Source organism: Myodes glareolus, chromosome 22 (genome assembly GCF_982192425.1).
Source record: "Myodes glareolus chromosome 22, mMyoGla1.1, whole genome shotgun sequence".
In the NCBI taxonomy this organism is placed as follows: domain Eukaryota; kingdom Metazoa; phylum Chordata; class Mammalia; order Rodentia; family Cricetidae; genus Myodes; species Myodes glareolus.
The window spans coordinates 23,952,333-23,978,094 of NC_142047.1; the positions used below are offsets into that span (position 1 = coordinate 23,952,333).

The 25,762-nt window shown below is 49.7% G+C and overlaps 1 protein-coding gene across 1 annotated transcript in view; it reads left to right on the plus strand.

Moving 5' to 3' along the window:
* The window catches only part of Nlrc5 (NLR family CARD domain containing 5), an 83,150-nt gene that overhangs the window by 51,884 nt on the left and 5,504 nt on the right, over nucleotides 1-25,762 (plus strand). Inside the window, exons 24-39 of the mRNA XM_087900390.1 lie at nucleotides 431-514; nucleotides 3,377-3,466; nucleotides 3,614-3,676; nucleotides 5,556-5,639; nucleotides 8,297-8,380; nucleotides 9,104-9,193; nucleotides 9,445-9,510; nucleotides 10,551-10,634; nucleotides 10,723-10,806; nucleotides 16,070-16,156; nucleotides 16,677-16,757; nucleotides 17,499-17,582; nucleotides 17,802-17,894; nucleotides 19,623-19,706; nucleotides 20,281-20,364; nucleotides 23,884-23,967. Of these exons, the coding sequence (XP_087756516.1) occupies nucleotides 431-514; nucleotides 3,377-3,466; nucleotides 3,614-3,676; nucleotides 5,556-5,639; nucleotides 8,297-8,380; nucleotides 9,104-9,193; nucleotides 9,445-9,510; nucleotides 10,551-10,634; nucleotides 10,723-10,806; nucleotides 16,070-16,156; nucleotides 16,677-16,757; nucleotides 17,499-17,582; nucleotides 17,802-17,894; nucleotides 19,623-19,706; nucleotides 20,281-20,364; nucleotides 23,884-23,967 (1,326 nt within the window). The remainder of the gene's footprint in view (nucleotides 1-430; nucleotides 515-3,376; nucleotides 3,467-3,613; nucleotides 3,677-5,555; nucleotides 5,640-8,296; nucleotides 8,381-9,103; nucleotides 9,194-9,444; nucleotides 9,511-10,550; nucleotides 10,635-10,722; nucleotides 10,807-16,069; nucleotides 16,157-16,676; nucleotides 16,758-17,498; nucleotides 17,583-17,801; nucleotides 17,895-19,622; nucleotides 19,707-20,280; nucleotides 20,365-23,883; nucleotides 23,968-25,762) is intronic.

Sequence of the window (25,762 nt, forward strand, 5' to 3'; positions counted from 1 at the left end):
GTGTGCTGTTTCTGTCACCTTATCTGTACCTGCTATGCGGTGATTGGTGGGTTTGGATGAGTCATAGAAACCCACATCTCTCCAGTCGGACAGCTCCCAGTCCCACCTGCTTCCTCCCTGCTGGGGTGGAGGTAGGTGATGACCCTCCACTCACAATTCTGCCAGCCTGTGGAGTTTGTAGAGAGGAGTCTCCCAGACCAGGGGTCCCTTGGAAACTCAAGATGTCCAACAGCTTGTGAAAGACACACAGAATAAAGCAACTTCATTTGCTCCATCCAGTGCTTCCAAGACGTGTCTGACCTAACCCAGTCTTGAGAGGGATCCTGTCAGCAGCATGTCTCGTCTCATCTCCCAAGGGCTCTGGCTGTAAAGCTATGCTGCCCGCTTTCTAGACGGTTCCTTCACCTTATTCAAATCCTTTGCTTCACAGCTTGTCCTGCAAGACCCTGTGTGACGAGAGCCTGAAGACCCTGCTGCAGTGTCTGCCCCGGCTGCCCCAGCTCAGCCTGCTGCAGTAAGTTCAGGCTTCCAGTCCTTCTGCCCAGCTGACCGTGTGCCCCAGGCTCCGTGCGGCAGAGTTGTCCTTCTTATTCCCTCCTCCTCTCCATCCTCCCACCACTGCATCAGTTCATCCCTCACCTCTGAGGCTCAGGTCACTCAGCATCACCCGATTGTCTTCTGTGGACCTCAGTTTTGCATTCTGACAATGGGGTTCATAGTCCTGGTCTTGCTCTGGGTTTGCACTCAAATAGGCCATGGGCTCAGAAGCTCATGAAAGATGGGAGGAGTGTGACCAAGAGTCGGTCACGTGTCTGCTGCCTATGGGAAGGTCATCTACTCCTACAAAGGGCCTAAGCAGATATAGGCCATGTATATGTCACATGCCATGTTTCTAAAGGTCACCCCTTTAACTCTGTCAAAGGGGAGGAATTTAAGCAGCATTCGTCAAAGTATTTAAAACTCTGTTTTCTAATTTCAGTGCAGACTGGTTAGAATTTAAAAAGGATTTACTTTAAATATGCTTCTAGCAGAGGGGGCTGGGGAGAAACATCCACAGCTGAGATGGGAAAAAAATACAACGGGAAATTAAATCATAGCATTAATAGCGGCAAGAGCTCCAAGGCTGGGCATGTCAGAGACTGCTTACATTGCCTCTGGATCCGTGCTTCTCTTCTGAGCCTATGGGGAGTGGGGAGTGGGGTGCAGATGTCAGATGGCCAGAGACAGGATGGTCAGTCACACCGCATCTGTGTGATGATTTGCATCTGTCTCTGAGCCCTTGTTTGGCCTTAACTTCATTTTGCTCACCCTTGCTGCTGCTGCTGATCAGGCACCATCTGGGCTGCTATGGGCACTGGAATGAAAGCAAATGACCAGGACCTTGCCTTCTTGGTGTTTTCCTCATTGTACTGTGAGTCAAGCAAGGAGCACAGTGACAGCAAGTGATGCAGCCAGGTGGCATCAGGCAAGACCCAAGCCCTTGGGAAGGCTGAGGCAAGAGGATCTCAAGTTCTTGGTTAGCCTGACTACAGAGTAAAATCCACAGGGGAGAGATAGAGATAGAGATAGATAGATAGATAGATAGATAGATAGATAGATAGATAGATAGATAGATAGAGAGGCCTAAACCGAATGATCAATATGTGACTGTAACCATTAATAAGATACAAGATAGTCTTCTCTAGTAGTAAGTATCTGGAGAGGGGATACAGCTGATGACTGGTAATGGTAGGTGTCTCAGGGATCCTATTGCTGTGAAGAGACACCATGACCATGGCCACTCTTGTAAAGGAAAGCATTCAATTGGGGTGTCTTTCTTCCAGTTTCAAGGTTTAATCCGTTTTCACCATGATGGGGAGTATGGCAGTGTGCAGGCAGTAGTCACTGAGAACCTACATCTTGCAGGCAACAGGAAGTCCACTGAGACACTGGACAGTGTCCTGAGCGTAGGAAACCTCAAAGTCTGCCCCCACAGTGACACATTTCTAACTCCAACAAAGCCACACCCCCCTAATAGTGCCTCTCTGTATGAGATTCTGGAGACCGGTTATGTTCAGACTCCCACAGGAGGCATGAGCGGAAAAGCTACAGGAAGGATGGCAGGAATCTGGCTTTGTGAGCTTGTGAAGGGCTGGGAACTGCATTCCAGGAAGGGATCAGCCTATCTGCAGCCTGGAAGCACAGCTATCTTGAGGGGTTACAGGAACAGCCTTGATCCGCAGGAGAGCAGAGTCACTGGCTGGCAGGAAGAAGCAGGAAGATAATGGAAGGAGTCATCAGGGCTGACCACGGGACCTGGCAGCCAGGGAGAGGCCTTGGGTTTTCTCTCCCAGGAATTTGAAAGACAGATGAGTAGTTTGAATTTTCCAAAGCTAAGGTAGTAGCTTTGGGAAGGTAGACTGCTGAGTAGAGGAAAGACTCAGGGCCAAGAGCAGCAACGAAAAGAGAGGGAGCTGTGTCCCAGGCAAGATGCACCCACATCCAAGTGTTTGAGACCCAAGTTTGCAGCTGGTGGTAATTTTGCCCCTTCGGGTGTCACTAGGATGTCTGTCTCTCCTCATTTCTTGTGGCTTGTGATCTGTGTGGAAAGAATTCAACTGATCAAACTGACTAGTGAGACCAGCCATATTGACGTGTTCAGGCTGCAGTGGAGAGATTCTGCCTTAAAGAATACTGTGGAAGATAGAGATCAAGGAAGATTCGTGATAGCAACCTTGGGATGCTCATACACACACACACCCCTACACACACACACCCCTACACACACACACAACAACATCCTGCCCACATGTGAGAACATGCCCATACATGTGCATGAACACCAGACACAGAAAAGAAGAAATAAATGTAAGGCGCTAGAAATGGCACCATGGCTACGAGAACCTCTTGCTCTTGCGAGTTTGATGGCTAACAACCACCTCTAACTCCAGCTCCAGAGGATCTGATGCCTTCTTCTGCACTCTTTGGGTACGCTGCCTCTTCCATACACACGGGTAACATACACCCACACAGACACGCAGAGGCATATAAACACAGATAAATCTTTAAAAGAAAATTTAAACCAAAGCAATAATCTTGCATGCCAGGCAAGGTGCCTACTGGAGAGAAGCGAGTACCACAATTAGTCGCGTTTGCCCCATAGGGAGACTGAGACTCGGAGGCTTACTCAAAGCCACACAGTTAGCAAGGAGAACCAGAACTCAAAGCCCTGTTATATTGCTCCCACTCCACTCCTTTTTGCCCCCCTTGAGTCTCTGTTGTCTTTCGTATTCCCTTGCTGGGCTGGCAGCCAAGATGGTACTCCTCTTCCTGTCCCTCCAGCATAGCTGTTTTCTTGGCCAGTGACCCTGGTTGGCCCTGCCCGTTTTCTTTTTAGGCTGAACCACACAGTCCTATCTTCAAAAAGCCCCTTCCTGCTGGCTGACATCTTCAACCTGTGCCCACGGGTCCAGAAGGTCACTCTCAGGTGGGCATCATGCTGGGAGCCCTAGGGCTAGTTTTGGAGGGTGAAGCCTGGTGTATGGAGGGTGTGAGTTCTCAGAAGTGCCCAAGCCAAAGTCTGGGCACCCTGGGGCAATGGCCAAGGGTGACTGAGTGTTTATTGTCACTACAGGTCCCTATGCGATGCTGCCCTGCACTTTGGCTCCAAGGAAGAGCAAGAGGGTGTGTGCTTTGGGTAAGTCCCCTGAGCCATCCTGGACATGCACAGAGATTAAGGACAAGCAGACCTAAATCCTAGGGCCAGAGAAGCATGCAGGATGCCTGCAGCCAAATGTGAGCTAGTTCCTCCAGCTGGGAGAATACAAGGCCCAGTGAGGGCTGGGCTGGGCCCAGGGGCTAACAGAGAGTCTGTGTCCAAATAGACGGGGTCCACAGAAAGGGATGCATGACCTGCTCAGCAATCAGGCTATCCTACCCAGTGGCACCAGGGTCCCCAAGGGGGCTTGGGCAAGCTGCTTACCCTTTGACTGTTGGCTTCCTCAGATACAACAGGGAGCTATGGAACATTGGCAAACAGAACAGCAGAACATTGGCAAAGCTGCACAAACCAATATATAAGGCACCAGGCATAAACAGTGGCAAGTGACCCTGCCCTCTTGGCCCTGACAGTGCTGGAGGGCAAGAAGATAGTCTTTGAATGCAGAGGCAGCTGAATGCCACTCATTCCCTGTGGGACCCTGGATCCATCCCTCTGGGTTGTCATCTCTTTGCTGGGAAATGACAGTCAATGAATAGCCAGTACCTGCTGAGCGTTACAGTGTGGTCATAGAGTAGGAAGAATGGCTGGACTCTGAGCTCCGATTGCTGACTGCTTCAGACCCAGGGGCAGAAACAGTCTTTCTGCAAGGGTTAGATAGCAAATAATGAGGTCATGCGTGGTGGCACACACCTGTAATCCTAGCACTCAGGAGACTGAGGCAGGGAGATTGTGAGTTCAAGGCCACCCTGGGCTACGTAGAAAATCCATATCCTAAAAAAAAAAGAAGAATTTTTAAAAATTAAGGAGAGTAATAATGATTTTTTTTCAAATTACTAATAATGATTTTTTTCAAGTTAGCTAGCAATTTTATCAACTCTCTGACTTAAGGGTTTGTTTTTTATTTTGTTTTGTTGTTTTTTTGTTTGTTTGTTTTTAAAGATGGCTGGCTGGCCATGGCCCTTCCATGTAACTGACTATGAGATTTCACTGTAGGGCCTTTTCAAACAGACAGGCTTGTAACATGAGGGCCGGCTTGCTTGGGGTATCTGTCCCTCCCAGTACCCCACAACCGGCAAGCAACAAAGAAAATCACACATAGTCTACATTAAGTTATTAGCTGATTGGCCCATTAGGTTAGGCTTCTTGTTAACTCTTATAACTTATGTTACCCCCATTATCCTTATCTACATTAGCCACACGGCTCTGTACCTTTCTCAGCTGGGCAAGTTACATGCTGCCTCTTCGGTGGTCTGCGCAGGAGTGGCAGAGGGAGCTTCCTAGAATACTCCCAGTCTCTTTGCTCCACCTCTACTTCCTGTCTGGCTTTCCTGCCTATACTGCCTGCCTGGCCAATCAGCGTTTTATTAAAATATGATTGACAGAATACAGATAATTCTCCCGCATCACAGGCTGACTGTCCTTTACACTCCAGCGTTTGCAAACACAGATGTCACCCTCATTCTCCTCCCCTCAGTCTGAGCTTTCTTACTGAAGGGAAAGAGTCCAGTTACCGAAATGACCTGGAGGTCTTTGCGCTTGAGTTCGAATCTCCTGACCTCGGTCTGGAGTTTCTGATCGGCAGGTTTTAGGGGGGACCCAGGATTCACGTTCCAAGTTCCCAAGTGATTCTGATGTGACTGGTTAGGGACCACACTGAGAAGCACCCTTCCCAGAGGGAGTACATAGGCACCAAAAGGGGCCTGCAGGGAGCTGAGGGTGCCCGGTGTTCTCAAAGGGTCCCAGCTTTGGTAAGGACCCCTGGAGCTCAGGAGCTGAATGCAGGAAAAGCTGATCTAGAAGAGGTCTGAGTATTTGAATTCATAATCTCTTCCTTGTCTTCGACCGGACCATACAGCTTTTCAGGATGCCGCCTCAGCCAGGAGCAGGTGGAGTCACTGTGTTGTTCACTGAGCAGCTGCAAAGGCCTCATCCAGCTTGAGTAAGTCGGGAGGAGGAGGAGGGAGAGGAGCACACCTGAATGGGGCTGGGCAGGTACAAGAGTGAGTGTCCTTAAGAGCAGGCATCCTGTGTGTCCCTCTTCAGCTCTCAGGATCAGTTGTTTGGGGGGGGGGGCGACTCTGGCTTTCATCTCTAAGTCTTCCCAGCCTGTGCTTCCTCTTCTCCCCACTACTCCCACCATGGCCAAGCTAGTCTCTTCTCTCATCCCTGTGTGACAAACACCTAACTGAAGTGACTTAAGGAAGGAAGGGGTTTATTTGGACTTACGAGCTATTTGGTTGATTGGCTTGGGTTTTAAGACAGAGTCACAGAGTCTAGCATAGCCCAGATTGGCCTCAAACTTACTTATATAGTAAGTTTGATGATGATGGTGGTGAACTTTGGATCCACCTGCCACCACCTCCAGGATGCTAGGATTGATTACAGGTGGGCAGTACCCCACCTGGCCTCAGCTCCTGGTTTGAGTGAGCTACGCTCCACCGTGATGAAGAAGGCATAGTGTGGTGGTGGAAGCACAAGGATGCTTCTCTCCTCAGTCAAGCCTCTCCGGAAATGCCTTCACAGTCACGCCCAGGGGTGCGACTCCTAGGTGATCCCAAATCCAGTCAGGTTGGCAGTGCAGATTAACCATCACATCCCGTCACTGGGCAGCTCTTCAGAGAAGATGCTGGCAGCCCCTCAGCCACGTGCTGGCCCAGTACACCCAAGCCTGTAGGTAGATGTTGGGGAGCAGGGTGTCTAATAGGAGGCGTATTGTTTTGCCTAGCAGATGGTAAAAAGGACCAAATGGTTAGGCTGAAGAGGAACCTGGGGCCAGCCAGGATGGGGACTTATGAAGTGGCATGTCTGTGGCTTGTGCTGAGTGCTCAAACAGGGGGCGAGTGCCCTCGTCCCCCAGAAAGAAGACAGCAGCAGTGCACTATAGAGATTCTCCATATTGTAAATGCTTCGTGTGCTCCCGTTACTCTCTCAGAAGCCTGGCTACTACGATTGCCCTGGGCACAGATAAGCAACTCAGAGCCCAGAGTTCCAGAGCCTGGCCAGCATCACAGGGCTACTGCAGCACTTCCAGGTGGTGGTCGTCCAACCGAGAATCCCTGGGAAATAAAGGAGCCTTGTAAAAATAATAATAACCTACGTCGTTTACATTTCTCTTATGACCAGATACATCATCTTACCATTTTAGAGCCGAGGCAGGAGGATTCCAAGTTCCAAGCCAGCCTGGGCTCCGTAGCAAGTTTAAGGCATCACATAGTGAGACCCGATCTCAACTTAAACAAATTTCAGTGAAGGTGTTGTCAAGAGGAGAACTGTGGCTGGTTGGAAAGCATGTGTTTTAGGAAAGAAGAATGTTTCGTGGTAGAGGGAAACTTACCTTGTTTTAAAGGTCATTTTAGAGCTGGAGGTATTTCCCAGTGGTTAGAGCACTAGTGTGTACAAAGTCCTAGGCTCACACTCCAGTATCACGGAAATCAAATGCAAGTCATTCTATTAATTGACTTTGTGACACAAAGCAATTTTTAAAATCTATCACACACACACACACACACACACACACACACACACACTCATTCACATACACTCTTTCATTTCACGCAGCGAATACCCAGAGGCCAGAAGGAAGAGGATGTTGGATCTCCTGGAGCCAGAGTTCTGGGTGGTTGGGCCATCCTGTGCGGGTGCTAGGAATCAAACTCTGGTCCTCTGCAAAAGCAGCGAGCACTCTGAACAGCTGGACCATCTCTCCGACCTCTATAAAGCAATTTTTAAAGGAACATTCTCAGAAAATTCCAAACAAGTGTCAGGGCCATAGGACTGGAGAGATGATTGCTCAGTGGTTGTAAACAGCACTTGCTGCTCTTGCAGAGAACCCAGCTTTTGTTACCAGAACCCACATGGTAGCTGTCACTTAGCTGGAACTTCAGTTTCAGGGCATCTGCTCCCCCTGGAGACACCAAGCACACATGTAGTAGGCATACAGACATGTAAACAAACACCCATACACATAAAATAAAAAGAAAATAATCTTTTTTTTTTAAAGTGTCAGAAATATAGTCTGGAAATCAGATGTTCAGAAGACCATGGCTCCGTTTCTAAAGTTGTGACTGAGACCAGGGTTGCTATCAGGAGAGGGAGGAGGGATAGTATTGAGGTAGCTTCTGGTGGTTTCTGGCATCAGATCCCTAATCCGCAGGAGGGAATCTGTGAGGTAATTACATCCTCCAAACATTTGTCCCTTCCTTGAATCACTTCTTGTTGGGAAATTGCAAATTCTAGCTGGCCTCAGCCACGGGACAGGGGAAAACTCATCCGTTTTTTTCTAACTCCCCAAAGCCTGCTAGAGGAACCTGAGCCCTGTGAGTGCCACAGATAACGGAGGGGGTGAGGAAGACACAGTAAACACAGGTTTACTGAGGTGCCGATGAGGGGGTCAGTGGGGATTGTGAAGCTGTCCGCCTAGGCTCACAGTGGGGTGATGGGCTTGGTAGCTCAGTCCGGTGCTGGTGCTTCTGGTGGTGAGGCTGTTGGTGCCGTGGTGGTGATAAGCAGCAGTGGCAGCCAATCCAGTGGCCACAGGGACCATGAGAAGGCGGAGCTAGAGCTTGGCTCACTAACACTGTCCCTTCCTTCTTGCAGCCTCACAGACAACCTGCTGGGTGACGGTGGGCTCAGGTGCCTTCTGAAATGCCTGCCACAGTTACCCATCTCTGGGTGGCTTAAGTAAGTAAGAGCAGCCTGGAGACAGCCGGGGGACACCCCCCCCCCCCGCTTCAATAAGAGCATAAGTGGGTCCCTTTGGAGAACATCTCAAGAGAACTTGAGAACAGGGTCAGTGATGGGAAGGGGGACTCTTACCTGACCCTATCTCTCACAACCTCCTCTCTTATCCCCACCGAGGACAGATCCTGTGTCAGACACTCAAGATAAGTTAGATCTTCCCCTCCGTCATGTACCCTGCACTGAGATAGCAACATTCCATCCCTACCGAGTGATGTGGGGCTGCAGCAGCCAGCTCCTGGTTGGTGCCATTCCTGAAAACCCTCTAACTACATCTATGGGACCCAAGTTTGGAAAAGGACTTGCAGCAAGGGAGAGTTCTCAGGAATCTTCCACTCTCTCACTCCGTGGCCTCATACAGCCTGTTGCTAGGCAACTGAACTTGGTACTCTGGGAGTCCCTGGCCCTGCTAGGGATGGAGTTGCTAGGGATGGAGTTGCCTCATCAGACTCCTCAATGTATCACACCATAGAACTGCAGGCTTGCAGGCTCAGTAGGGGCAGCTCTGAGGACTCCAGGTGCCTTTCCTGTGTAGAATACTCTCTCTCTCTCTCTCTCTCTCTCTCTCTCTCTCTCTCTCTCTCTCTCTCTCTCTCTCTCCTGGAGAATGAAATTGGAGGGGGAGTCAAGGGGCAGGAACCCAGCTGAACTGAGCTTCTCTCCTAGCCTCAGCCACAATGGCATCTCTCAGGAAGGGGTCCTGTGCCTGCTGGAGACCTTGCCTTCCTGCCCTCGTGTCTGTGAGGTCTCTGTGAGGTAAGCTGCCAACCACTGACTAATGGTGGGGTGCAAGACCCCCACATTGCAGCTTTATGTTGTGTGATTTTGAGTCTCCCTGGTGGGTGCCACTAGGGTGGAGAAGGCCAGGTGTGCAGACCTGTTCCTCATAGGCTGTGTGGCTAAGACCTGCCCTGCTTCCTGTGCCTCGGTCTGTCTCTTCTGCACCTACTCAGTGCCCTGGGTGCCCAGAGTGCAAGCTGATGCCTCCCTGCCCTCTTTTCTCACAGTCTGGGCTCTGAGCAGGACTTCCGGATACGCTTGTCCAAAGAGAAAGAAGCTGGGACAATACTGAGGTAATCCTAGGTGGGGTGCTGAGCAGGAAAGAAGGCAGGGATAAGATCTATGAGGAACCCATGCCTTCCTCACTGGGTTCTCTCCTAAGATGAACTTCTGACAACCCAGGTTTGGTTTCCTGATGAACATTGATGTCTTTATTCCATCCCCAACATCACATAAACTACATTATACCATATTATACAACACAAAGTACACACATGTACTAGATATACAAAATGCACACATCCTACACATACTATCCCACATAGCACACATAGACTATACACACAAAATATATACTACATACATATACGCTCTCATTTACATATAGTGCATGAGAGCATGCATGTGCGCGTGCACACGTGCATACACACACACACACATACACACACACACACACACGGCCTTCGCTCTCCATCCACCAGCACTTCCTGCCTGATGAGGCCCTTCCTACACCGCTCACCATGGGCCCTGAGTCTAGCATTCATTTCTCCTGCTGTTTCTCAGAGAAAATTCTCTTAACCCTTTAAGGCCAGCTTCTATGGCAGCCCCTCCTGGAGGCCCGAGAAGCACCAGTGGCCCTGATATCAGAGTGAACCTTTTTGGGGTCCTGTAGCCCCTTTTCAGGGACAACAGACTTAGCTTACCTGTAGGCAGTGAAGGGCAAGGCCACAACCAATGCCCAGGCTCACCCTCCACACAGGGAGCCTGAACTACCTGATTAGCCACAGAGTCGGGTGGACCCTGCTGAAGTCAGCTTTTTCCTCCCCAGAAATAGCCCAGCAGCTGTGTGCTGGGATCACTCCATGGTTGCCTCTAATGTACCATGAGGCTAAATGAGATGTACAGCGGGCATAGCAGGCAGGCGCCCTGTGTCGGGAAGCTGGTGGTGTACCCATGTGGTAATGCTCCACAGGTGACTGACTCCCAGCTCCTAAGGCAGTCCCCGGCACCCGTCAGTTTGCATAGCCCCAACCTAGGTCTGTGTCCTCTGAGAAGCGTGGGAGGAGAGACCGGCAGCACAAGCCTCAGGTTCTGCCCTGCTTTCTCCCCTCAGGCTATGTGAGTGCAGCTTCAGTCCAGAACACATATCCAGACTGGCTCCCAGCCTGAGCCAGGCCCAACAGCTGACAGAGCTCTGGTGAGTGACAGGCCCAGCCTGTGGGGACACTGAGAAGTGAGGCTCCCTGCCTGCCTGAGCCATACCAGTAACTGATCTCTGTCCCCAGGCTGACCAGGTGCCACTTGGACCTGCCACAGTTGACCAACCTCCTGAGTCTGGTGAATCGACCAGCAGGGTTGCTGGGCCTCAGGTATCCTCCTTCACCTGGGAGGGGGGGAAGCTGAGGAAGATGGGGTCCCCACGGTCACAGCCTGGCCATTCCCTGCACTCAAGAGCCCACTTCTCTGCCCCAGAGCCGTCCCAGGCACACAGGGAAACTGTCCCTGAGGAGAGGAAGGCTATGCTTTGGGGTTTAAAAAAAAATAAATCATGCGTTGTGTATAGTCAGTTGGCAGAGTGCTTGTCTAGCATATATGAAGTCCTGGGTTTCATCTCAAACACCACAAAGGAAATAATAATTAAAATCAATTTAAAAATTACCAAAAAAGTTCTGAAGGACACCTAATGGAATGCAAAATAAATATGCTTATATTCTCACCATAATGTAAAAGCGTTCAGAGAAAGAAGACACTGAAATGGAGAGAGAGAGAGAGAGAGAGAGAGAGAGAGAGAGAGAGAGAGAGAGATAGTATAATCTTTATAAATTCACATTCCATTTCCTGTGTTTGATAATTGTTCATTCTCTTCCTAATTTACTTCACATTTGTTTGGCTAAAGTATTTTACAGTGAAACACAGACCCCATAAAAATACCTCTTCTAAACATCTCTTTAAAAGCAAGGATTGGGAGCTGGAGGTGGCTCAGTCAGTGAAATGCTTGCCTCGCCACACAAAGACCTGAATTCAGCCCCAGAACTGAAAGCCCATGAAAGAAAGGAGGGGTGCAATCCCAACATTGAGGAGATGGAGATGGGGAGGACCTTTGGGGCTCCTTGGCCAGCCAGCCTAGCCTACTTGGCAAGCTGCAGCCCAGTGAGATCCTGTCTCTAAAAACAAGATGGAGTGTCCTGAGGAACATCTAAGGTTGTCCCCTGGCCTCCAAATGCAAGTATGCACATGTGCAAATGCACTGACACACACATACAAATAGGCACACACTTGGATATGAGCACATATGCATTACTTTTCCTGTTGCTGTGATAAATGTGACCAAAGGCTGTAGTCAGAGACTGCTCATTCATTGCCCGGCTGTCCAGACTTTAATAATCACACAGACACTGTATTAATTAAAACACTGCTTGGCTAATAGCTTAGGCATATTCCTGGCTAACTCTTATATCTTAAATGAACCCATTTCTATTAATCTGTGTATCGCCATGAGGCTGTGGCTTACCGGTAAGGTTCCAGCATTCTGGCATCTTTCTCCTTCAGCAGCTACATGGCATCTCTCTGACTCCACCTACTCTCTCTATATCTCTGTTTGGATTTCTTGCCTGGCTTTAGTCTGCCCTGCCATAGGCCAAAGCAGTTTCTTTATTAGCCAATGGTAATAAAAACATATTCACAGTTAACAGAGAGGAATCCCACACCAAAAGGAAACTCTGAAGAAAGAATTTATTTTGGGTACAGTTCCAGAGGGATAAGAGTTCATCATGAGCTGGGTGGTGGTGGTGGCGCATGCCTTTAATTCCAGCACTTGGGAGACAGAGACAGGTAGATCTCTGTGAGTTTGAGGCCAGCCTGGTCTACAGAGTGAGTTCCAGGACAGCCAGGGCTACACAGAGAAACCCTGTCTCAAAAAACAAAAACAAAAACAAAAAAAAAAGAAAAAAAAAGACCCCACCATGGCAGGAACACATGACAGGCAGTTGCAGATGTGGTAGTTCCAGGAGGCAAAGATATCACATCTTTAACCACAAGCACAAAGCAGGGAATGAGCACTTGAACTGGGGTGAGGCTATGACCTCTCAAAACCCACCTCCAGTGACATCCTCTAACAAGACCGTACCTCCTAAACCTTCCCAGACAGTCACAACTGGAGATCAAGTGTTCAAATGCCTGAGTCTATGGGAGACACTTCTCAACATAGGAACATAAACCCATACACAAATAAGTAAGGATTGCAGTTCAGCCAGGACACCCAAGGAATCTCCTGGCAATCCTTCGGGCCATACATTTTCTGGTTTAAGATGAAATTCTCACGTGGTCCTTACATGGAAGAGCTGGCTGTGGGGTCCATGTCCACACAGGCTCCTGGGCACTCCTGGTCCATGACTCTGAGCTGTGACTGCACCTCACAGGCAGGGCTGTGTTTGTTCATGTCCTCATGTGCCCTGGGGCTAACCACCAACTATTCTAACGTGGTAGTTATGTCAAAAGGCTCCATGAGATGAGCTAACAAGTTTGGACCCCAAAACTTGGCTTCATGGGCAGCAGTGCACATCACTATCGCCCAGAGAAAGGCGCAGGAAGGCTGAGTAGTCTCTTTACCTTTAAAAAAAAAAGATTTAAGAATTCACATTTCTCAAAACGATAGTAAAATCAGCCATGAGTACTGTCGTGAGCCTGTAATTCCTGAAACAGGAGATCAAGGACAGCCTTGACTACCTAGAATGTTTGAAGCTAGCCTGGTCTACATGAGACCCTGTCTCAAAGTAAATAGGTAGGTAGAAAAATAGATAGATGATAGATAGATAGATAGATAGATAGATAGATAGATGGATGGATGGATGGATGGATGGATGGATGGATGGATGGATGGATGGATGGGTAGTTGGATAGATGAATGGATGGATGGACAGACGGGTGGGCAGGCAGGTGGGCAGACAGACAGACAGATAGACAAATAGATACAAAAAGTAAAATAACAAAAAAAGTAAAAGTAAAAAAGAAATTAACCGCCATAACACAATTAAGTGCACGGCGTGGTGTGCAGTCGCCACCCTGCAAAGCTGAAGTTCTATCTCTAATGAACAGTTCCTCACGTCCCACTTACCCCAGCCTCAAGCATGAGCAGTCCCTGCACCAGGCTCCTCCAGTTCTTCCTGTCCGTAGAATCATGCTGTATTGACCCTTTTGTGACTGCGTGTTTCACAGAGCCTGTCTTCAGGAGGTGTGAGAACTTCCGTTTCTAGCTGAGCCCAGCAGATGGGTCTCCACAGTTTACTCCTTCAGCTGCTGATGGGCACTTGGGGTGCTTCCGCCTTCCAGCCAGCCCCGCGCTGTGAATGTGGGTGTGCAAATGTGACTCTGTGCCCCGCGTTCAGTTCTTTCCTAGATCACCCAACTCACACCTTAAAATAAAACTTTCCAAGCCCCAAAGTAACATTTTAAAACTTGGCAGAAAATCCAGATGAGCATAAAGGACAACAATGTTTAAAAAAATGATGCAACTGAACTGTAAAGCAGGAATGCTTTAAAGAGCTCTTTTCCATACTGCTAAATTCATTTGTGCATCTTGTACAAAGTTTAGAAAATGAGCCACGCACTGGTGGCGCATGCCTTTAAAATCCCAGCCCTCAGGAGGCAGAGGCAGGCGGATCTTGGAGTTCAAAGTCAGTCTGGTCTACAAAGTGATTCTAGGACAGTCAGGGCTACACCAGGAAACGTTGTCTCAATAAAATAAACAAGCAAAGTTGAGAAAATATAAAAAAAAAAAAACAAAATCAAGGACTGGAGAGATGGTTCAGTGGTTAAGAGCATGGACTGCTCTTTCATGGGACCTGGGTTCAATTCCCAGCACCCACACGGCAGCTTCAGTTCCAGGAAACCCAATGCCTTCACACAGACATTCGTGTAAGCAAAGCACCAATTCACATAAAATAAAAATAAATAAACCATTTAAAGAAAAAAGAAAAGAAAAGAAGAGCCAGATAGTGGTGGTGCATGCCTATAATTCCAGCACTCAGGAGGCTGAGGCAAACGGATCTCTGTGAGCTCGAGGCCAGCTTGATCTACAAAGCAAGTGTCAGAACAGGCTTCAAAGCTACACAGAGAAACCCTGTCTCCAAAAACAAAAACAGAGAGAAAGAGAGAGAGAGAGAGAGAGAGAGAGAGAGAGAGAGAGAGAGAGAGGAAGAAAAAAAAGAAAGAAAAGAAAATCAAAATAAAATCGCTCATGAAAATTCTGCCTTCTCACCAGTGCCCATTTTCCTTGCATCTCACTCCACCTCTCCTCTCTTCATACACGTCTTCTTTCCTTTAAATAAAAAAAAATTGGAATTATAGTTAGGTATGCTATGGTTTCATTACCTTTACCACATAACAACTTGTGTTAAACCTGACAAAAATTGTTTTAAAACAATACCCTTGGGCCAGGGAGGTGGATGTGAACATGAGGGTCTGCATTCAGATCTCCAGATCTGTGTAAAGCTGATCACAGTGGGCATCTGCCATCCCTGCATCCCTTCCTGAGGAGGACGGGAGCTGGGAACAGTGGCGTTCCTGAACACTCTGCTCGGCTAGCCTGGCTTATGGAGTGGAGCACAGAGACCCTGTGTCAAACAGTATAGACAATGAGGACTGTCCCCTGAGGTTACCTGCTGACCTCCACACACCCCCATATGTGCTGACTGTGGCATGCTCACGACACAGGGATGCCCACACAAGCTGGGCCCTGGTGACAAGCACCTATAATCCTAGCACTTGGGAAACTGAAACAGAAAGATTGCCTCATGGTTGAGTCCAGCCTGGCTTACAAAGCAAGACCATGTCTCAAAAGAAGAAGAAAAAAAAAAAAACATTAACTAAAAAAGAATTTTTTAAAAACATTAATCTCCCTTTTAATGCAGATGACAATGGCATAGCAGTGTAGTAGAAGCATACAGGGCCCATAACACATATGACGAAATGCATAAATTATTTTATGTTGTATTAGCATATGTTAATTATCATAACAGTGGGTTTCATTGTAACATGTTCATACATATTTAAAATGATTTTATTATATCTATACCCCCATTATCTGGGTTCTTTGTTTTGTTTTCTGAGACAGGATGTATGTATGTATCCCAGGATAACCTTTAATTCCTGATCCTCCTGCCTCCACCACCCAAGTGGTGAGATTACAGGTGTGCACCACCACACCTGTTTTTTGTGGTGCCGGGAATGGAACCCAAGACTGCATGTACTCTAAGTACATCCTCAGTCCTGATTTTATAATTTAAAAATATCTCTCTTTCACATACACAGACACACATACAGACACAAGCACACATAGATGCACACACAGAGACACACACAGATGCACACACACAGACACACATAGATATACGCACACAGACACACACACAGATATACACACACAGATACACACACAGATATACATACAGAAACACAAGCAGACACACACATACACACACAGATACATAGACACACATAGGCAAACACACAGACACACATACACACACACACACAATCTTCTAGGCTCCCCATGGCACTACCCCTCCCCCAGGTATTGCTCAGATATAGTTGATGCTCACCCCAGGGGTCCTTGTTTGTGTCCTTCCATGACAGGTTGGAAGAGCCCTGGGTGGGCCACATCAGCTTGCCAGCTGTGATGGAAGTCTGTGCCCAGGCCTCAGGATGTCTCTCTGAGTTAAGGTGAGTTCAGGGAGGAGCCCCTGGGAATTCACCACTCTGTGACTATTGCAGCCTTCCCTTACCCTCAGTCCTCTAGACATTTTATCCCGTAGATTAACAGCTTTGTCACTGGTAGAGAGTTTTGAAGAGCTATACACATTTATATAGAATATACTTATTTGTATAGTCTTGTGCAGTAGGCAGGCCACAACGTCAGAGGAGGGAAACTCAGGGTTCAAGGTCCAGGCAGGCATGGCTGGGGGTCCATGCTGGCTACCCAGAAGTGGCACCAGAGTACAGTAAGATGTTCTATGGATAACGATGATGGGAGCAAGGTTTTGGCTGGATCACGTGTGGTAACGGATTTCACCATGGTGCTGGCTGCTCTCGGCATCATCTCCCATTTTTTAACTGTCTTGGCCCTTGTTTGAGGCTAGAGGATCCATTGTATCATCCCAGTCAGGGAGCAGGCAGACTCAGACCTAGTCAACCTGCCCAAACAAGCGGCCATGCGTCTCACCACACCTCTTTTCTCCCTCAGCCTCTCCGAGACCCAGCACCAGCTGTGGCTCTGGCTGAAATTTCCTCACCAGGAAGACAATTCCGAGGCCATGGCAAACAGGTGGGACCCAGCTGCAGGAGCCTCCAGGGAGTGGCTGGTGGCGAGGCTCAGGAGGTGGCCCTGCTTGGGGCCAGTGTTTCCCATAGCCCCTGCTCAGCATCTTGTGCTGCTTGGTCGCTCTATCACTCTCCATCCTGCTCCAACCCAACAGCCCCATTCCTTCTCACCCGTTTTCAATTCCTCAAACACCACCTTGCCCTTTCTCGCCCCAGGCTCTTTGCACAGGCTCTTGCTTCTGCCCAGAATGTCTTTTCCTTGCCTACTTTCTTCCTCTTGTATCCGGTCATACCTTTTCATATTCCAAGTCTCATCTTAAATGCCCCGTCTCAACTGTGACTCCTGACAGCCAAGACTTGGCCAAGCCCTCCCACTCTCCACCCTCATGGATGCCTGGATTGATGACCTCTCAATCCAAATGTCATACCTTGGAAATTGAGATGTTCCCTCTTTTGAGTGGATACAGCTCTGCATGCAAACATTCTGGGGACTGGAGCTTGGAATGTGACTAGATCTCTGCCCCAACTTATCTCCTTGTCTGCATGTCCATCCTTGTGTAGTCAATGATCTACCTGGCCATGCCAGCTGGACCATCCTTCCCAGTGATGTTTGTAGCTGGGTAGTAAACTCAAGACTTCCTTTAACAGACATATATTTACCCTATATCATGAGTGTGAAGGCAGGGACGGGACCCCCAACGTGAACCAGGAGCTCTGAAACCGTGGCTTCCCTCTCTGCTTCCAGGTTGGCTCACTGTGACCTGGGAACTGACCACAGTCTTCTTACGAGACGGTTGATGGAGACATGTGCCAGACTGCAACTGCTCAGGTTGGCATTTCCAGCACTAGAGGTGGCTTCAAGTTTATTGGTTACCCCAGTGTCTCCTCCACCCCATATTCTCACTTCCCTGGGGGTGGGACTCAAACTTGGGCCAAGGGTCATAGACTCAGGGATGCCCAGGAAAACTCTTAGAGGGTCCTTATCTGGTGGGGATCCCCAAAGTGTGTTCAACCTGCAGTCTTCTGGAAGCTTCTTGGCCCTTTGCAGCTTGTCTCAGGTTAACTTCAGTGACGATGACACCACCAGGTCCAGGCTGCTGCAGAACCTCCTGCAGTCTAGCTGTGAACTCAAAACCTTCCGGTATGTAGACTTGCGTTTTCACTGAGGGCCCCTTGCCTGCTCACCTGACCTGGTCCTAACCTCTGGGCCCACAGGATGCTGCTCCCTCCCTGAGCTAGGGTCCCAGAGTCCTGGAGACGATGCTAAGGCTACAGGATCCTAAATGTGATCTTAGAGACACAGCCATACAACTAAAAATGTATTCCCAGAGCCTGGCGGAGGTGGTGCACACCTTTAATCCCAACACTTGGTAGGCAGGATCAGATCTACAAGATCTAGTTCCAGGACAGCTAGGACTGTTACACAGAAAAAAAAAAAAAAAGGAAAAAACAGGGCTTGGGAGATGGCTCAGTGGTTAAGAGCACTGACTGCTCTTCCAGAGGACCCGGTTCAATTCCCAGTAACTACATTGCAGCTCACAACTGTCTGTAATTCTAGTTCCAGGAGACCCAACACTCACGGCAAAACACCAATGAATGTAAAATATGAATAAATAAATATTTTAAAAAAACAAACAACAACAACAACAAGCTGCAGACACTAATTGTGTCACTTGGTAAATGTGGTGTCTGCCATGCTCCTTCACTTGCAAAATTGCTGTTTCTCTTTGCAATTGACACATGTATTGTAGGAAGATCACTTCAGACTGTCGATAACCAGGATATCCAGACTTTCATTCACAAATTTTAGCATCCATTGGTATATCTTGCCTGAATTAATTATCAGAACGAAGACGGCAAAATGGAGCTTTAGTTTAGTTGGGTTTGGTTTGATTTTGAGACAGGGTCTCAATATGTAACCCAGACTAGCCTCAAACTCTTCACCCTCATGTCCTAGCCTCTGACTGCTAAGGTTACTAGAATGAGCCCCATGCCCAACGCAATTGGAGGCTTTTGATGTTCAGTGCACCTTATTATATCAAGAAACTCTTGGCTGGTGAGATGGGTTAGTGAGTAAAGGTTCTTGTTTCCAAGCCTGAGAACCTGAGTTTAGTCTCCAGAAGCCACATGGAGAAAGGAAAGAAACCCCCACCCCCAAATTGTCCTCTGGCCTCCATATTCACACACCGTGGCATGTGCGTGCATACACACAGACACACCCACACACCAAATAAATAAGCAAAATCATAGTCTTTAAATAGTAGAGAACTTGGTATTCTTGGAGCCTCCCACTCTCAGGAGTTTTTCTTACTTTCCTATAATAATTTTTTATAAATAAATAAGTAGAATAACATGAAAAAATTTAAGCAGAGAGAAATTTTAAAACAAGTAAAACAAAAACTCATGATCATGAACTTGAGCTCAGTTCTGGGGCTCATTCCCTTAATCCTAGCACTCGGGAGCAGAAGCAAGCGGATCTTTGTGACTTAAAGGCCAGCCTGGTCTACATGTGAGTTCAGGACAGTCAGGGCTACATTGGGAGACCCTGTTTCAGAAAAGAAAACGAGAAGCAAGCAAACAAACAAACAAAGCCTCTTGGAGCGATCAGATTTTGACCCCGGAAGGTGCAGAGCTGTGTAGTGTCAGCTGGATAGTCCCACGGCGTCCAACCGTGGCTAAGGGTGACTCGAGGACCCCCAGCTTCTGCCTCCAGCACACCTTGACTTAATTAGTCCAGGGCGGCGAGGTTTATGGAAGACAGGTGTCCCCTGCCCACTGTCCCCAAGCACCACTCCCAGCTTCCGTCATCGGTTTCAGACCTCCGGAGGCCTGGGCTCTGCCTGACCTGCCACTCTTTGGTCCCCAACAGACTGACCTCCAGTTGTGTAAGCACAGAGAGCCTGGTCCACCTGGCATCTGGTCTGGGATACTGCCACCATCTGGAAGAGCTGGAGTAAGTCGGGATGGCTGGCGAGGACAGGGCTGGGAGGACAACTATGCCTCTGGGAGGGTGACAGAGATGCTTCCACCTGCCTCTGCTCTCCCCGACCAAGTGTTGCAGTCCCCAGACTGAACAGCGCGTTCCCGGGTTTGCCTTTACCTTTACCCATGGGGTGTCTCTGGCTAGATTTGTCTTTCTCCCTGGGTTGGGACGGCACATTTGTCAAAATGGGACTTGAATCCGCATCTGCCTCAGTTGATGGTGAGTGCCGGGGTGCAGAAAGCACAAAGGGACAGCCCAGCCGACATAGGCTTGGACGTCCCTCAATCCATATGTAGCCTTCACCTGGCATGTCCTTATCTGATACAGCTGTGACTGTCACCTCTCCTGCAGGAACCCTAGAGCTTGGCCCTTGAGGCCAGGAATGCCCTTGGGGTACAGGCTCCACAGAAAGCCTAGTCTAGTATCCTCAGCCCCAGTCAGCCTCCCCAGGGCCAAGGGCCAAGGACGGTGCCTCTCCAGGGCCTGGGGGAAGGGGCTGTCCAGGGCACTTGCCCGAATGGAGCCTTCTGTTTTGTCTCTACAGTTTCTCTAATAACCATCTCTGTGAGGAGAACATAGAGCTACTGATGGGAGCCCTTCAGGGGACCTGCAGGCTAAAGAGGCTGCAGTAAGTGAGGGAAGGCTAATGGGGAGGCGGGGAGGGAGGAGGTTCATGGGGAGGGGTGAGTGAGGAGGTTCATGGAGAGGGGGTGAATGAGGAGGTTCATGGGGAGGGGTTGAGTGAGGAGGTTCATGGGGAGGAGGGTGAGTGAGGAGATTCATGGGGAGGGGTGAGTGAGGAGGTTCATGGGGAGGAAGGTGAGTGAGGAGGTTCATGGGGAGGAAGGCGAGTGAGGAGGTTCATGGGGAGGAGGGTGAGTGAAGAGGTTCATGGGGAGGAGGGTGAGTGAGGAGGTTCATGGGGAAGGGTGATTGAGGAGGTTCATGGGGAAGGGTGAGTGAGGAGGTTCATGGGGAGGGGGTGAGTGAGGAGGTGCATGGAGGAGGGGAGTGAGGAGGTCAGTTGGGAGGAGAGTTAGTGGGAATTCATGGGGGGAGATGAGTGGGTCTGTGCAGAGGAGTACATGAAACAGGGATCCCACTGTCTCCCCATCTCCTCTCTGAATGTACCTTTGAGTCTCTGGATGACTTCCCCCACCTTTTGTTCCCCTGCTGAGCTGAGTGTCATCAGGATGCTTGGTCTCTGGACACATAATCCCCAAACCAAAGCATCCTAGGCAGGACTTGGCTTCATTCTTTTAAAACAAAACAAAACAAAACAAAAACAACAAGGCAACTAACTGCAGCATGGCTGGATCCAGGGGTCAGCTACTGGTCTGTGTTGTCCCACCCAGCACCTCCACATCTTTCTTTTCTCTTAGTGGAAAGGAAGCACATTTCTCCCCGTGGTCAGTTGGAGACATACTGCCTGAGCTCAGGTTACAGGCCTGAATGAGCGCTAAGGCCTGCACTGTCCTCTGCACGTAGAGAGCGTGACGATAAGATGCTGTTACAGAAGAGAGGACACAGACTCTGGGCAGAACCCTTCCTGTGCCCCTGGCACCAGCACAGTCCTCCCTCTCTTTCTCCTTCCTTCCTTCCTTCCTTCCTTCCTTCCTTCCTTCCTTCCTTCCTTCCGTCTGTCCGTCCGTCCGTCCGTCCTTCCTTCCTTCCTCCCTCCCTCCCTCCCTTCCTCTCTCATTCCCTCCCTTCCCTCCCTCCTTTTCTCTTTCCCTCCCTTCCTCCTTCCCTCCCTCCCTTCCTCCCTCTCTCCTTACTTCCCTCCCTCCCTTTCTCTCTCCCTCCCTCCTTCCCTCCCTCCTACATTATGTGCACATGCCAGCATGCATGTTCTCACGCCTTGGTGAACACCCAGAGATCTGAGAGCAATTTTAGGGAGTAGCTCTTTCTTTTCACCGTGGGATTCAGGGATCAGATTCAGGTCCTCAGTTTTGGCACCCAGCACCTTTACCTACTGAGCCAGCCTGCCAGCCAACAGGTGTCTCTCAGTAACTCTCTACTTCTACTCTCCCTAGTAATTTGCAAGTTCACAGAGGCGCCAGGAACAGCCCAACCCAAAACACAATCCCATCCTGCATAGACCCAGCTTAGGCAATATCTTGTGAGCACATTTAACTGCATTTTCGGTTTTGAATCTGTTTTTCTGATGACCCCAAATACACCCTGGCTATAAAAAGCTCCATAATTTCAAAAATATGCAACAAAGAGGGTGAAATCCCCTGGAGATGAGCTCCTTCAGGAAACTTCCCGGAACAGTCAGTCTGTGAACTGTTTGCCAGACTTTTCTCCACATATGTGCCGCACATAGTTGAAAAGCAGTCAGTCTTGGGGCTGGAGAGATGACTCAGCAGTTAAGAGCATTGCCTGCTCTTCCAAAGGTCCTGAGTTCAATTCCCAGCAACCACATGGTGGCTCGCAACCATCTGTAAGGCTCCTGCTCTGTCTCTCCTAGCTCATCTAGGGGAAATCACTGAGGATGAGCGACATTAGGAAACCTTGGGCCATTAGGAAACCAAGCCCCACCCCATTCCTCCACCCCAGTCTTTCCACAGAGCTGTTGCTTGGGCTCCCCAGGTGCTCACTGCTTTCTTAGTCTTCCAGAATCTTCCAGAAGCTTTATCTGAGGGGTTAAGAACCCAGTAAGGTCACTTATTGGCTCATTCATCTGTGTGATCCTGAAGCCTTGGTCAGGGCTTGGGGTTGGTGGTTGACAGATTATTAGAAATGGTTAGATCAATATGTAGGAGTTAGCCAATAAGAGGCTACAGATAATGGGCCAAGCAGTGTTTAAAAGAATACAGTTTCTGTGTAATTATTTCGGATAAAGCTAGCCAGGAGCCAGGTGGCGGGAATGCGGCCCGCCGCTCGTTCCTTTTACAGGTGGTCCTGTAGGTTGAACCATTGGGCCCATCACCCTCAGTCTTGAGTCCCAGACACTCAGGCTGCTCCTTACTACTTCCTTGTTGTCTGGAAGAAGTTAATGGGTCCTCAATGTACAGAAGCCAGATGGGTCAGTTCCATGCCTTCTGCCACTGACAGCTCCCCTCAAACTGAGCCAGCTTCTTCCAGCTGTCCTCATAGAATAGGGAGTGAACCCTGTGCAGAGCCACACCATCCAGGTGCAGTGGATAGGCTCTACGTGGACCCCGCTCAGAGCCACACCATCCCTGTATAATGGATAGGCTCTAAGTGGTACAGTGAATAGGCTCTATGTGGACCCTGCTCAGAGCCACGCCATCCCTGTACTATGGATAGACTCTAAGTGGACCTGGCACAGAGCCATGCCATCCCGGTATGATGGATAGACTCTAAGGGGACCCTGCGCAGAGGCACACCATCCAGGTGCGGTAGATAGGCTCCTGATAGACTTGCCTGTCTTCGTGGGCTGAGGTTTTGTCAGTTTCCGCACTGATTACGTGTCCTTAAGAACCCTAGCTCTAGGAAATCGAGGCAGTTGGCCAAGTCCTGCTGCCACATTGCCATGCTGGTGCGGGCACGCTCTTCACCTCTCTAGGCTAAGTCTTCTCTCCGAGCTTTGATTTTCCGGGATTATGAGGATTAAGTGAAATGATGCACGGTGAGTGCTGAGAGCAGAGGCTGCGTTCCCTCAGTAGGAGCCTGGCTAATACTGTCATTCCTCCCTTTGGGGCTCATGCTGGAGGCCTTGGAATCACCAGCCAGTGGGTAGCACATGGCTGGGGCCCTAGAAAGGGGTCTTGAAGTTTCAGGTTTTATTCTTGCTGCTACTGCTGCCGCTGCTGCCACCACCGCTGCTTTCTCTTGTGACCCTGAGTACGCCCCCTTCCTCTCCGGGCCTCAGTGTTTCTCATCTGTAGAACGAAGATGGCAGTGTGCCCACCTTTCAACATGGCCCCAGCCCAGTCTTTCGTCACTGTTAATGTGATCTCTGTTATTGCTCAGTCTAAGCTTGTGGTTGAGAACGCAGAGTCATTATTGGGCCATATGACTCAAGAATCCTTGCACACTTTCTGGGTACTCTTTTCTTTTCACACTTCACATCGGAGGGCTGTGGGTGTGCGAAGTGCAGAGCCCTCACGAGTCCGTCAGGTCGGGGCTTCCGTCTGCATCCCAGGCATGCAAAGTTCACCTGACCCCCTCTCTCTAGCCTCAGTCACGTTCCACTGGAAGTCTCCTCCCTGGCCTTGCTCATTCAAGGACTAAGTCACATGACCCTACTGCAGCACCTTAGGTGAGTAATCAGTAACCCCTGGGAAAGAGCGAGAGGACCACTGGTCAGCTCTGTCGGGAAACGCTGGACACACCTCCTTTATAACCCGGGTTGACCCCCTCTGGGGTCCTCCCTGTGCTCTCATTGTCCTTGCCGCCTCGTGCCGCCAGCTTCCTCCTGGCTACAAAGGTGACCTGGCAAGGTGGGCTCACTTTGGGAGCCCCATAAAAGCCCTGCCCTATGCCTAGGACTCTGTAGATTTGTGTTAAGATGAGAGTCGTGACTGGGCAGGTCCAGGTGCCGATTGTGTTTCCCATGATCACCGCGGTGGTGACCGTTTTCAGTGAAGTAAGGGACACCACTTCCTTCCGAGTTGACAAGGGAATGCCACAGGCATTTGGTTCTGTCACAGGCCCACGTGGCTCTGGCAGGGCCTGCGGTTAACATGCAGGAGGATGTGGCACATAGGATCCAAAATCAATCCTCTGCAAGGCAGTTGGCTAAACCTCAACTGTGAAAGAAACAACCCTTATAACAAGAGGGCAAATCATTTCCCTGGGCAGTTTAGTTTACTTCAAGTTTAGCTTAGCTCTCGGCCCTCATCCAAGCAAGACCAGTCCAGATGCAGAAAAGGCAGCGGAGATGATGGCGGTAGTGGTGGGTGGGGGTGGAGTGGGACCTACTGGTGCGGGGGGTGGGGTAGGTGGGGAGTGGGGTGGGAGCTGCAGCTGCTTATGGTGATGGTGGGGGGGGTAGGTGGGGAGTGGGGTGGGAGCTGCTGCTGCTTGTGGTGATGGTGTGGGGGGGTAGGTGGGGAGTGGGGTGGGAGCTGCTGGGGGGGTAGGTGGGGAGTGGGGTGGGAGCTGCTGGGGGGGTAGGTGGGGAGTGGGGTGGGAGCTGCTGGGGGGGTAGGTGGGGAGTGGGGTGGGAGCTGCTGCTGCTTGTGGTGATGGTGGTGGGGGTAGATGGCGGTGGGGGGGAGCTGCTGGTGGTGGTGATGGTGGTGGTGGTGTTAATGATATCAGAGAAAGCTTTCAGTTAAGATGCCTTTAACTGAGGAATCCCCAAGAGCTTGCCATCCTGCCAGACTCACCTGGGAACTCTATTCATGGGGTCCAGGCAAACAAGGCCAAGCTGAGGCCAACAAGGCAAACAAGGCCAAGCTGAGGATTGTAGTGTCTGCTGCAGGCCCGGGAGCTTTAAGCTTCACCACTTTGCCTGCCGGTCGCTGTGAGACTCTAGCAGTTCGGTTTTCTTACCAGGGACACTGAGTGCAGTCATTGCCACCAGCTTCCTTTCCTCCAGAGGTGTTTATGAGTGGCATATAAGTTTCTGGATGGGTACGGGTTCGGCAGTCTGTAGAGTTCTCCATACAGCGCCTGCAAAGCCCCTGTGCTCCTCTGGGCCTGTGTTCTATGTCTCCAGGCTGAGCAGGAAAGGCATCGGTGATGATGGCTGATGTCTTTCCAATGCTTTTCAGAGCTGCTGACAGCGTGGAGGAGCTGGGGAAAGTTGCCTGCCCGTCCCTTCCCCCAGATTCCAAACAACTTTGTCAGGAGAAAATGATGGGGTGGAGGGGTATCTCTTCAAGTAAGCCCTTCACTTCTTAGCGTCCCCCTTCACACACTTCCACACTGCATAGGCAACTCCAGGGGAAAGCTTTGGACCCCCAAAGATGGTATTCAAGGTATCAGGAAATATTTTAGGATGGCAGCAGGGAGATTACCCTAAATCAGATACCATGAATTAAGAGTCTCATCCAAACGCGAGATGATGAAACTCTCGAATGAGCTGAGGCCTTTCTCTGTGTGTCAGA